Source organism: Catharus ustulatus, chromosome 6 (assembly GCF_009819885.2).
Source record: "Catharus ustulatus isolate bCatUst1 chromosome 6, bCatUst1.pri.v2, whole genome shotgun sequence".
NCBI classification, from domain to species: Eukaryota; Metazoa; Chordata; class Aves; order Passeriformes; family Turdidae; genus Catharus; species Catharus ustulatus.
This window is the reverse complement of record NC_046226.1, coordinates 52655653-52668945: the sequence shown is the minus strand read 5'-3', so window position 1 is coordinate 52668945 and position 13293 is coordinate 52655653. Positions and strand designations below refer to the sequence as shown.

The following is a 13293-nucleotide window of genomic DNA, read 5'->3' as shown; positions in this document are numbered from 1 at the left end:
CACCCAGTTATGGCAGCAGTGGAACTGCAAATGAAGTGAGTCTGCAGCAGGAGACAAATAGACACAGAGTACTTCAGGATGTGAATGAGCTGGCCTGCATGCAAATTGTGACAAAAATAAATAAAAGAGTTTCAGAGGTGTGAGAGGTGTGTCTGAAACAGATCCTCTTCTTCAAATGTATCTACTGGTCTAGAAACTGAGTAAAAACTTAAAAAAGAAAAAACCCAAACCACTAACCCAACTATCCTACCTCTTACTATAACTTTTGTGCCATGCTAACTCTTAACAGAAAGATAATATTGAAGAACTTCAAATTCAATCTGTGGATGAGAGGTTGATGACCAGAGCAGCTCACCTCATACTGCTCAAGGGCCTCCTTCCTTTCCAGTTCAAGTTGTTTCAGTTGTTCCATGGCCACTTGAAGAGCCTGTTCCTTCATCATTCTCTGGTTTTCCAGCTCTTGCTTCTCTGCTTCTGTCATCTGAATGGTCTGTTGCTGCTGCAAATGCCATTTTTCCAGTTCAGCTCTCTTTGCTGTCTCCTCTTCCAGCAATCTGCAATGGGGATTGTGATGTTAACTGCACTTTAACATAAGTTGTATCCATGCAGGGAAGCCAAATTAATATTTTTTTTTCTTTCCTCTTTTTTTTTAAGGGAAAGAGAATATTGTTTAAAAAACAAGCTTGGGAAGCAGGGAAAAAGTTATTGTTGGTTTGCCTTCAGTGGCATGCCAGCAGTGCAAGCAGTCTGACTGCTACAAAGGGCTATTCAGAAAATGTAGTCAATAATGCAAATACACACCACAGAGCCCCAGAAGAAACAGGCATGCATAAGTTATCTTCATTGTCTTAAGAGGACTGAGTATATGAAGAAAAAAAAACCCACATTCCACAAAGCCCCTGTAAGAGGAAATTTAACCCTTTATCATAGTTTAAACTTGTGATGAAATACAGCAGAAAGCCACTTCTACAGTTACTGCTTTATAAAATAAACAGCTGAAAAGCCTGTACAGCGTGATCTCAGCTTTTCACATGCTGACATGCACCACACCTGATGGAAAAATAACTGCACCTGCTTTTCCCAAACTGCTGGGCTTGCCCTCTGCTAAAGGCTAATCAGACATATTTTAAAAATCATAAACAGCAGCTTCAGCCTTCATATGTTAAAGAAAAATAAAATCTGTCCTGTGTTTGGACATGAAGGTAGCTCCCCATTCCCAGAGGCAAACAGTCATTGGTAGCAAGGCACAGGTACTCAGTGTTGGCAGGGGGAACTAAAACACTTTTCTACCTGGTCAAAGCCATACCTGGCCTGAAGTTTCCTCACAGTCTCTTCATCTTGACGTGCCTGCTTCTCATCCTCCAGTGCTTCCTGCAGCTGTTTATACATTTCTTCCAGTTCACGTACTCTTTGTAAATACTGTTCCAGTTCTGATGATTTCTGAGCAACCTGCTCTTCCATTTTTTGTCTTACCTAGTAGCATAAATTTAGGACACATGAGCAACCATTCAACTCAGGTTTCCAATTTTTAAAGGAAATGCCAGGTTTCCCTCAGGCCATGTTTTCAGAGACAAACCTTTTCCTGCTGACTGCTGAGCAGAACTGATAAAATTGAGGCTAGACTTGCAGATGTGGAACTAAGAGCATTAAAAAAAAATAAATAATAACACAGGCTACTTATATTGACCTACTTCCTGCAGCACAGGATTTCTACAGGGGTACAAACCTAATTTCAGTCAGCTTGATCTTGTTGCTTAGTTTACAGATACACCACTGAAGGAAGAGGAAGGTTGTAGAGAGGCCAGACATGAAGGTCAGGCTGCTTTACTGGCACTGGTTTCACTCCCTTGGCAGCAGTGTATCTCACACACTTCTGTCTCTGGATGATGGCACAGCATGGATAAAGGGTTGGAAAACAGCAAAGGAGGTTGGTATGTCCTGCCCCATTGCTCTGCAGGCTGCTCCCCTCAGCTGACCCAAATCCCAGTGACCCAGAAAGGGATTGTGTTCAGGAATTCATGCTCACCCATAAAGCAGCACTGTGTGCATTCATGTTCTGAGATGTCCCATCACATCACTTTTTCTACTTCTTTTCCCCAACTAACACAACAACCTGACAAAGCCATTGAAGACTGAAAACCAGTTTTTTGGGGAATCTTCAGTGTAGCTGGATAGCAGCAGTATTGTAAAACAACAATATTTCTTTTTTTAATATTTGTCTGCGTGTATAATTGTAAAAAGAATATACAGCACAAAAATCCAATAGTTCTAGGAACACATAAAATGCATTTTGATTATGCCTGATTCATTTTGATTATTCATCACTGGCCTCAGTTTCCATCTCTGAAAACTGCAAGAACTTCAGTCTGCATTTATCCTTCAAACAGTCTAACTTCCCCCCAATTTTCCAACAATATTTAATTAAACTTTGAATGTTGTACAAATTGTAGCCAAGTTGTTCCAGTATTTGAATTCACCAGTAGAAATATTTTAATTGTACATCTCAAATAAATGCAACACAGATTCCTTCTCCAGCCGCCTGCAAAATCTGTGGAATCCTTTCAGTGGCTGCCTGAGGGAAGCCCTTGCTGATCACATGGCTCCCGATGTGTAAGAGCAGCAAAACTCCTCATGCACTACTCACCATTTTTTCTCTCTCCAGCTCCAAACTGAAGCGATCTTGTAATTCAACTTGAGTCTGAAGTCTTTTCTTCTCCTCCTCAGCAGCACGAGCAGCTGCTGCTTCCAGTTGCTGGAAGAGAAGGGTGAGGGGTAGGGGGGAAAAAAAGAAGGAAAAAAACCAATTTGTCAAAACTAAATAATTTTTGAGGGAACGGAACCTTATTTAACAAGTTTTGATTTTAACAAAAATGGAAGAAGCCTTCAAAAGCATCAAGGCTCCAGTTTGGGATTTTTAATGCCTGAGACTATTCACAGCCCTTAAATATAATTTTCTATCTTGATTGTTTGTAAGACAATTTTAAATTTACCACTGAAAAGACAATTACCTGACTATCTCCAAGTTTCCTCTGAGTCCTGCTTTGCTCAAGTGATAGAAATCACAGTATTTCCTCCTCTACCTCAAAGGATAGAAAATTATTATGAAAAACCACAGGACTGCATGGGACTTCCAATAGGGAAAACATGCCAGCACACACTGAGTTCATCCAGAAACAGAAATGAGAAGCACTGAATTGCCAGGGAAAGCAGAAGTGCCACAAACTTTGACTAGAATAAGTGACTGTGCTATTGTGAATCATCCCTCTAACATCCCCTAAACTGCCAAGTAAGGTAAATAAAATCCTGGTCTGTAATCATCACTTGAAATTAGGAGGAACATTAGATAAGGCCTGGGAAACAGCATGGTATCTTCCCACCTTCTTGCATGTTATTTTACTTTTGTTGCATATAGATTTCACAAATAAAGACAGTTTTTCCTTTCGTCAGGATTTCAATCCCCACAAGGCTAGAAATCTTCAAGCACCAGCCTAAATTTCACGAGTACTGAAAACAAAACCATTCTTTCACAAAATTCTCCCAAGAAATTTATCTGATGCTTCTTTTTTAACGTGCTGGGCTGTGGAAATTGTTCCCACAGACCTTTAGTAAGATCAGAGCACAACATAAAGATGAGATGGACCTGTTGGAGCAAGCCCAGAGGAGGTGACGTTGGCACAGGCTGTCCAGAGAAGCTGTGGATGCCTCATCCCTAAAAGTGTTCAAGGCCAGGCTGGATGGGCCATTGAGCAACCTGGTGTAGTGGAAGGCACCTCTGCCCACAGCAGGAGGACAGGATGATCTTTAAGGCCCCTTCCAAACCAAACCTTTCTGTGACTCTGTCATATTCCTGAAGGCACCACATTTAAACCACCCTCCTAGTCAATGATTAAAAGTGCCAAGCTAAAATTTTCATTCTTTTATGTGCTTGCAGTATCACTCTGGTCTGAAACAGATGGGAAGAAGTAAAGAAGAAGGCTTGGGTTTCTGGGTTTCTGTTGCAGAACATAGCACAGAACTGCTCTCCTTTGCAAGGCTTAAATGATGCCAGTGCTTTAGAAGCAGCACTCTGCCAAGACATTCAAAAGCATGTCATTGTAGTCAAATCCAAGATGCCTATTTAAGTGAAATCTCCTCTGGATTTCCTTCCCTGCTTTGAAATTAAACAAACATTGGCAGTACTGAGCTGAGAGGGTGAACGTGCAGAGTCACAGGCAAGAGTGAATGCCAGGCCACTGCCAGAGAGCTCAACAAGAAAATGATCCTGTGTCCACTCAAGTACCAGCAACTTCCTGTTCCATCCACCAAAGCTGTTCCTAGCAGGTAAGGTTACTGGGAACCATGCACTTCAGGGAAAAGCCACAAGGGCTGGGGGATGTCAGCAGGAACACACCATTCCAGCAGGTGTTAGACAGCACAGAGTCTCCAAAGGCCATGCAACACCCCACAAAAGGGTGCATGTGTCTTGTGCATGCTCTCACACAAGGAAGAACTTACCTTCCTCTCTGTTCAATGGGCACATGTCAAAATTCCATTAAAGAATATGAAAAAAGTCTATTTTAGACAAAAGCATTTATTCTTTTGAAATACTTTACTGCAGGAGCTACCAGAATAAAGCCAGTCCCAGAGTGCATTTTGGCAGATGCTGCATAAATGGTGGCTCACTGCCATCAGGAGCAAATCAAACTTCAAGCTTCCCAGAACAATCCAGTTTCCTGAAACATTTACAAAGCCTTTTCCTTGAAGAACATTTTTCTAACTAATCAAACACTTTCAGTTCCTCCAAAAATGTACTTCCCCCCTAGTTCCACCTAGGCAAAGTGTTTCATGTTAGAGCCTAAGACCCTCTCCTTGAGAAATCATTTTAATCCAGCCCACTTCAAGAGATGCTTCCAGCCACAATTCTCTTTAGTTTACCCATTGTGATTTTTATGAAACTCCCTGGGGCCTGTCAACATCCTACTGCTCCTTTGGGGTTGTTCCCATGTTGTTTTCCCCCCTAAATATTTTTCCATAAAGAAAACAATGCAGAAATCCAACCTTATGATTTCTGTTAACAGGTACATTACTTACCAGTAGAAGGTAACACAGGCTATCATTTATTGCCTATTTTGTATTCTGAATTATAAACACAAGGCAGACTAGAGGTGCCAAAATTAAATGTAAAAATGGTTTTCTACTGTCAGACTCCATTTAAGGCAAACAGAATAATGTCTACATCAGGACTGTCAGTGCAAGATTAATTTTTAAAAAGACAAATTTCTCCTTACCACAAATTGTGACAGTGACAAGACTTTTTAAAATGTGAGGGTTTTTATTATTTTATTTGCTTTCTAGACTTAAAACCTTTCATGCCCTCACAATATTTATAGCTGCAAAGATCACTGAAGTTTTTTTCTAAGGGCTAAAAACAGTGAGTTTTATTCACAAAAAAAATTAAGCAATGATGCAGACTTGTCCTAAATGGAAATACAAAAAACTTACAGTAATTTAGGGAGGTAGTGGAGACACGTAGAGCAAACCAAGGGAGATCTGGACTGCTCCAGCAGCAGGGACTCAGCAGTCAAAATGTAAGGCAGAAAGTGTGGAGGGTTTGAATTTGAATAATGGGTTCTATGTGGTTTTCAAGGCACACTCCACACTAAAAGCTCTCACAGGAAGAAAAGCCACATCTTTTTTTTTTTTTTTTTAAAGATAGGAATTACAGAAATTACATCTGTAGGAAGAGAACAGTCCCCACAAACATAAAAATAATGTAACAAAACTTGGGTAAATCTTCATGGAAAGCCCCAGGTTTGACAGATGTGTCTGACAGAAAAGGAAAACAGAAGCCCAAAAGCAACTGAAAATATTGGTCTCTCCTGAAAAATTGGTGTCTCTCCCAGACACCATCCACAGAGCTGGCAGCTTATTCCCTGCTCAGCCCCTGAAACAAGCACAGCTCCTCTGGAGGGGTCAGCTCAGTGTGCCTGAAGAGGACTGAGATGCCCAGCTCCACCCCACTAAGCCCAGCTCAACCACAGGGACTGAGCTTTAGGCTGGAAGCGTGGCAGCTCCCACTCCCACCTTCCGCACGGTCTCCAGCTCCTTCTGCTTGTTCTCATTTGCTGCCTGCAGCTCTTTCATCTGCCTCTCCAGCTCCTCCTGCTCAGCCAGCAGCTTCTGGCGCAGCTCCTTCCGTTTCTGGCGCGCTTCTTTGTGGGGAGGAGGGCTCCCTGCCCGCAGCAGGTTCACGGTGCTCTGGATGGCTGCAGGGGAGAGGAACAGAACACCATGAAGGGGGATGCTGAACTTTCTGGGTAGATTTTGTGAGGTGACTTGCAGCACTGTGCTGGCTGTTGGGTTGAGGATTTTTGAACTTCATTTTAAATCAGAAAGCACTGTTGTCAGTTGTCCTAATTCACATCAGGCTGGCTGTCAACACAAACCAGAAGTGAAAGACACTCAGCTCCCGGTATTGGCTGCTTGCCACAAGGTCTGGGAATTCCACTGCACTAGGTCAACTCCAATATTGATTTTTAACAGGCTATGGACATATGAGTCACTTATATGCCCAGCTGCAAGAAAAAAACCCCAACACTTCAGGATTTCTTACCACCAGGACTCAGTGACTAAGCAAGGAGCAAGGTGTTATCTACCTTCCCTAGAGCCAACTTTAAACCTTGTATTCTTAGAGATACTCCAAGGGAAAACTTTCTCCCACTAAGACAGTAGCTCTCACTCACTTACATGCAGTGAGAAAATATTTAAGACAGCAAAGCTGAGGAGTGGCAGATGATTTTGGTATTTTTTTCACATACCACAACCATGAAAAAAATCTCCTTTTGCATTGTTTGTCATACACCTGACTTTGGTGCAACGAAAACATGCTGCAGGTAAAGAGGGAAGTGCAAATGAAAGCCCACAGCTGCAAATATTTAACTGCTGCACATTCTTCAATGGCATTGGCAACAACAGCTTTGCAAGGGCTTCTACCTCACTCTGCAGATGGATGTCCCCATCACATATCTGGGAAGGTCTCACAGCAGGAATTTACCACGGAATAGAAAAGTGAGCCCTTTACCATGGGAATAGAAAAGCAAGCCCTAATTCCCAGCTTTATCCTCAGCTCACCAAACCACACTACTTCAAGCAAAATTGTAAAACCAAAGCCAGTATTTTACAGTGCCAAAATTAACAAGCTTTCCCTTTCTCCCCAAAAGCAACAGTTTACAATGTTCCTTCCCTTCCCCATCCCTAGAAGTGCAGCCAGCATAAAAACCATCAATAATAACCATTTCATTTTGGTTATGGCTGCCTGAATTGAGGCACCTACATGACAAAAATCAAATTCCCTTACATGGATCCTCAGTTCTTCCTGAGCCTCAGAACCCCTAAAGAACCATGTGACAAAAACAGAGATATCAAAAATCACAAGACCAGGAATTTCAAATGTGAGTAAAACACTGCTGTAAGAATTCCACTAACCTTAATTTTCATATAACTAGCATATAACTAGCATTTTTGAAACCTCACCTTGAATCCATTCCTGCTTCTTCTTTTTATCAGAGGCACTGATCTCAAAAGTTTTATCCAGACATTTTATGAGAAAAAGGCATTTCTTTCCATCTTTGTCAGGCAAGGCCTAGAATGGTTAACAATAAAGATTAGCTTTGCAAACACTGAAATCTAAGTTATAAAGTCAAGCAGCATCTATGTAGTGTCACAGAGATACCAACACCAGCACTAAAAGCCTTTATTAAAAGGGTGTTTATGAACTGGTGTCATATGAAGTAAAAAAAGCTCTGTTAAAATATCTTTTATTTTAAGGAGTCAATGCTACACACAAAAAATGATTAATTCTGATCTTTAGAGACATAGGTAGGTTTTGGAATGGTTTTACCTCTACACAACAGTTGCCATCCAGTATGATGTCTCCCTTCTTATCCTTTAAATCTTCACTTACATAGTAGGAAATAATATTGGGTTTTAGCACAAACCATCGTTCCATCCAGTTTTTCCGTTTGTGACCTTTTTTCAGCAGGTAGCCCTGTTAAAAGCAACAGAGCAGCTGAAATGCCTGGCCTCTGTTGAAGCATCTGGTCTTTTGGTTATGTAAAGGTGTAAAGACTCAATAGAGCACACAGAAAAGTTACCTCATAGCCCCAAATACTTTCAAAGTTAGCCAGTATTTCAGCTGTACCTTCCATTTCTGTAATCATATTCCTCAAATACTTACATAAAATTTTGTCTGACATTTAACTTCCAAAAAAGTCAAATCACAGACAAAACTGAAACACCAACATGAATATAAGCTATGAACAAGCCATACAGAAAGTATACTCAAAGTATTCCAGATTAAGAGGATGAAGAAGTTGGAAAGGAGACCAAGGAATATTTTTCTGTAATGGCTTTCATCTATCACAATTTTTGATACAAGTAAATGTGCTTGTATTAAAAAAAAAATACATACATGTATAAAGAAATGTGCTGTGACATATTTAAGCCAAAGATATCTTTCTCTACAGCTCTGAGGGAAAATATTCAGCACAGTTGAAAAAGCTTTTTTGTTTAAAAAACAAACCAAGCCAAACAAAAACCCGAGCCACCCCCTACACACACAGCTTATCTGTGCTCAGCTTTTCAGCCACTTAAACATGCCCAGAACCAAGGCCGTGCCTATTCCCAGGTGCCATCCCACTCCCTTCTCCAAACCAGGAATGCACAAACAGCTTTGTTTGCTGCCTCCAAACTTGGGTTTGAGCTCTGGAGGTTGCAAGGCCATGTGAAGGATTTCTGCAGCTTGAATCTTTCATTCTTTGCATTGTCTAAGATTTTTTTTTTCCCTTCTTGACTTACCAAATTTGCAAGTCAGACTTTCCCCTCAAATTTCTGCAAAATCTTTACCTACTATTTCAGTATCAGCCACTTATCTTCCAAGAGCTCACTGAGAGTTCTTGAAAAGCTAGAGCTCTTTCACACCAACCATCAGACAAAGGACACATCTTTCAGAACACTAAACATCACAAATTTAAAAATTGCTGGTACCCTCTGTAAGCCTTAGGTCCAGGATGCATTTAATAAAATGCATTTAATAAAAAGGGTAACATGACACTTGGTAATAAGACCATGTGTCATTAATAAATACTTTGAAGCAATTATATGATTACTGCAATAAACAGGACAATTCTGTCAATCCACAAGGTATCAGGATACTGAAATCACACAGAGAACTCTGCTCTCCACCAGGCCAGTAAACTGTCCAGGAGGCACAGGGCCAAATCTTGACACAAATTATTTTTAACTGTCAAGGAACCATTCAAAGGCACACAGATATCCTTGAGAAAGAAGCCCAGGCAGCAAGATGAAAGAAAGGACACACAAAACAAAACCAAAAAACGTGGGGGAAGAAACACAATGCAGTATCAAAAACTGAAAAGAAATCTGATTTCCTCACAAGTTTCAAGGAGGACTGAACTGACACTGGTTAATTTACTTTCATAGTATCAAACAGCAGAATGACTTCATTTTGCCCTTAACTGACTTTATGCGTGTGTGTCCCCAGCCCTCACCTCCAACAGGCAACCAGCAGCTAATAAAAATAGACTTTTGCATTGTTCTGTGGGTATTCTGAAAGAATTTCCTGTGCCAAGACTTTCTGATGGTTTCTTCAGAACAGCTTAGGAAAGCCTGCCAAGAAAGTCTTTGTTTCTCTCCTCACCAAGAAATCAAAGATGAGAAAAACTCTCTTGTCAGGTAGAAGTCGATTTTAAAGAGCTCTCTAGGTAAATTGTGCTGTGACCCCTCAGGTCCCTGTGGTACTTCCAATTCCCATGAAAGAAACACAGTTTTAAGGCTTTCCTAAACTGATAATCCAGCCACTGGAAATCTGAAGAAAGAAGTTTGCTAGGAATACAAAGGCCAGCATGACTTCAGGAGTGTGAGTGCAGGTAAGTGAAGTTGTCGGTCACGAAGCCTGCTAAGCAGAACGAGAAGGGAGAGCCCTCTGGAGCTCTCCCACCCCTTTCTGCCCTGTTGAAGTGGGGCGCTTGAGAAGCCAACCTTTCAGCTGGAGCAACACCCTGCTCCCAACCCCCTGCTCCCAACCCCCTTGTTTGAGTACAGAGGTAGTGCCCAGCACAGCTGCATTTCCTACAGCATAACTGAAACTACAGAAAAGCATTTCCAAAGACTGAAGAGCCGTCAGCAGAACTGAGAGCATGATGCAGCTACTCTGTGAACTAACAAGCAGTTGGTACTAGTGTAAAAAAGGCCAAACTTCAAGTCAGAGCCCACTTCTTTCACTTTGAAAAAGCAAGATTTCCCAAGAAGCAACTCATTCATAATACTGCTACAATTACAACAATATGAAAAGCAGTACAATTTCTTTTATAAAAATAAGTTCATATTAAAGAACCCTTAGAGATAACTTACCTAATTTCCTCCTGCTCATCATTCAATAGCAAAAAGAAACCGGAGCACAAATTGAACATTTTCTAATTAGAGCAATAAAACATCCTACTCTAAAACATTAGCTCTGTGTGGTTCTTACCTGCTTGAGTACATCTAGGATGAGCTCATTAAAGACTTCATTGATTGCCATGGACACTGTCTGCCTGTCCATCCCTTTACTGAACTGCCCACTCCCGATGAGGTCAATCAGCTCCCACGCGGACAGACCCTCTCGACTGGTGTTGAGAGCAATCTTGTAATGGTCAAACTGCTCTTGCTGCCAGCCTGCTCCCATTGCTTCGGTGATTTTTTTAAGTAAATATTCAATCTGTGCAGAAACACAAACAGAAATCCATCATTTGCTGCAGGCATGGAAATCAAGTGTTTCAGAGCTGTAAATGAAGCTTCTCCAGAGACTCCCATTACAGAGAGTTTCCTACACTCACATGTAGGCCCCTAAATGTAGGTGGTTTAATTAACAAAGGTTTTAAGGTCCCGTCTCAGCTGAACTCTTGACTGCCAAGCCTGTCCCTCAGCTACTCTCTTCACAGTAAAACAAAGAATTGAACCTGACAGCCTCATTTAATATTTCAGATTCCTACAGAACACATGGGACCTTCCCTGCAATGGTTTCCAAACTGTGATGACTGAAGTGTGAGAAAGCAAGGAGTTTCAGAAAGTATTGTTGTAAGCAAAAAGCAAACAAATTACAAAAACATAAGAAAAGAAGGCCATTTGAACTAGAATTGAAATTAAAAACAACCAAGGTATGATCTACACCTGACCCCTCTCTCTAGCTCTCAAGCACTCCATCCCTGGACACAGTCCTGACAGCTGTATCAAAAGAAATAAAAGAACAAATCTTTCCCATCTGCTTTTCTTTCCCAAATAAATTCTCCTTGTCCTTTAACCTTTCATCACTCTGTAAGCATTACCATGCACAGGATAATAACACCAATAACACTAATCACAGCAAACACAAGAATGAAAAAGAAGCAAAGGAGGCTGAGGCTCTTTAGTCTTTTTTTATGTTGGTTTTAAACTTAACACTGTGCATTTGCAGTATTTTAAACTAAGCCTATCTACAGCTTTGAGCACATGCCAAATGCTTTTAATGACTCTCTAAACAAAATAATTGGTGAGGGTCTTCCTGCTACAGCTCAGAGTCACCTTTTAGCTGGTCCAATAGTCTTTTGAGTCTCTATGCAAGAGATTTGGGAGTACAGAGAAATAAGGAAGTGTTTTAGTCCCCCAGAAGGACTCCCAGCCTCAATATATTGTGGCTGCTGTTCTTCTCTCCTACAACAAGCACAGCCAAATCCCTTCCTTTCCCTCATGTCTGTGTCAGGAAACACAAGTGTGTAGCACAACAGTGAACTCCCAAATTCACCCTGCAGATGGATGTGCTTTCCCCACTGTTTCAGCTCAGGGACTCTTGGTGTCACAGCCCCTACTCCCAGGAGTACCATTACTCCATGGGAACCATTACTCCAGGGTAATGCTCCAGCAAAAAGGAGAAGCTGCAAAGTGCCAAGAGGAAAGCTTCTGCTCCACTGAATGAACAGGAAGTGCACACACCTCCAAGTTGTGGCTGTCACATCCTCTCAAGTCTCTCTCAGGAGAAGACAGCCCAGAATACGCCAGGCACAGAATAAGGCCCCAAAAATTGTAGAGAGTATTGGTTTTCATTTCAGCTTCACCAAGGAAGACACTTCAGTATTTTTTAGCTCCTCATGCAGCTCTCACTAGCAAAGATATGGTCTAACAGAGGCCTCTGCAGAAGTGGCATTCAAATCCACAGTTTAAAATAAGCTTTGCTGGTTTTCACTCTCCAAAATCCTTAAGTTAAAAAAATAATTCAAGGCTTTCAAGCATCGACTACCATAAATCCTCAGTATTCAGTTAAGGGCAGGAAGCAGCTTACTTCCTACTCCAGACAAGTTTTATAGACAAAAAAAAAAAAACAACCCAAAAAAAGCCTCCACAGAATACAAGAACAGGAGCACTGAAAAGCTGTTTCAAAGCAATTTTACCCCTGTTCAAAACACATTCTGCTACTCTGCTCATTCCCTTTGAGCAGCATCAGTTCTGAACTACAATCCTGGACTTTAACTGGAAGGAAAGCTAAAACAACTCAGACTTAATTAGGTAGATAACAGAACTGCCAAAATGCTACACAGTAATAATAATTTTTAAAAATTCAAAAATATGAACTCTAACTTTAAAATCCATTGTTCCAGAATTTCCTAATCTCTTACACTGCTTGAGGCATGGCAGCTCTCCAATCCCTTTGGTTAATTATTTAAAAGTACCAGGTCTCACTCGGAGACAATGGAACTCACACACACTAAGAGAATACCTGAATTAATTTCTTCCCATTTTTGCTCAAGCCATATAAATAAATAGTGGATCAAACTAATGTTGTGTGGATCAAACTAATGGTCTGGAAATCACGTAATGCAAAACTCTTGGCTAGTACACATTATCGTATAATACACTAAAAATAAGTTAACACATTTCCTTTAGTGTTATTTGTACACATTTTATCTTATCTTGGTTCATGGAATAGATTAAATCATTTAAGTCTGTTAACCTCCATCTACAAGTCACTTACATGACCACAAATATCCTATAATCCCACCAAAGTACATAAAATACTCATTGTTTTAAACTGATTAGCTCTTCTTAACTGAAAAATGACCTGTGCATGTTACAATTCAATTTCTAAAATAAAATTTTAAAAAAAAGTTTGTTGAATTCAGTCATGTACATGGCTAACCAAAGTTTATCTGATACATCTGCTCAACAGCAACAGTGACTTTTGCACAGTATGAATATGGAAGTATGAGGTAAATACCAAGAAAT

At 40.7% G+C, this 13293-nt stretch overlaps 1 protein-coding gene across 1 annotated transcript in view; it reads right to left on the bottom strand.

Moving 5' to 3' along the window:
* Positions 1-13293, bottom strand: part of SWAP70 (switching B cell complex subunit SWAP70) — a 34586-nt gene that overhangs the window by 3426 nt on the left and 17867 nt on the right. The window contains exons 4-10 of the mRNA XM_033063069.2: positions 10529-10756; positions 7880-8026; positions 7513-7621; positions 6064-6245; positions 2645-2752; positions 1307-1473; positions 356-554 (exon numbers count right to left, since the gene is read on the bottom strand). Coding sequence (XP_032918960.1) covers positions 356-554; positions 1307-1473; positions 2645-2752; positions 6064-6245; positions 7513-7621; positions 7880-8026; positions 10529-10756 — 1140 coding nt within the window. The remainder of the gene's footprint in view (positions 1-355; positions 555-1306; positions 1474-2644; positions 2753-6063; positions 6246-7512; positions 7622-7879; positions 8027-10528; positions 10757-13293) is intronic.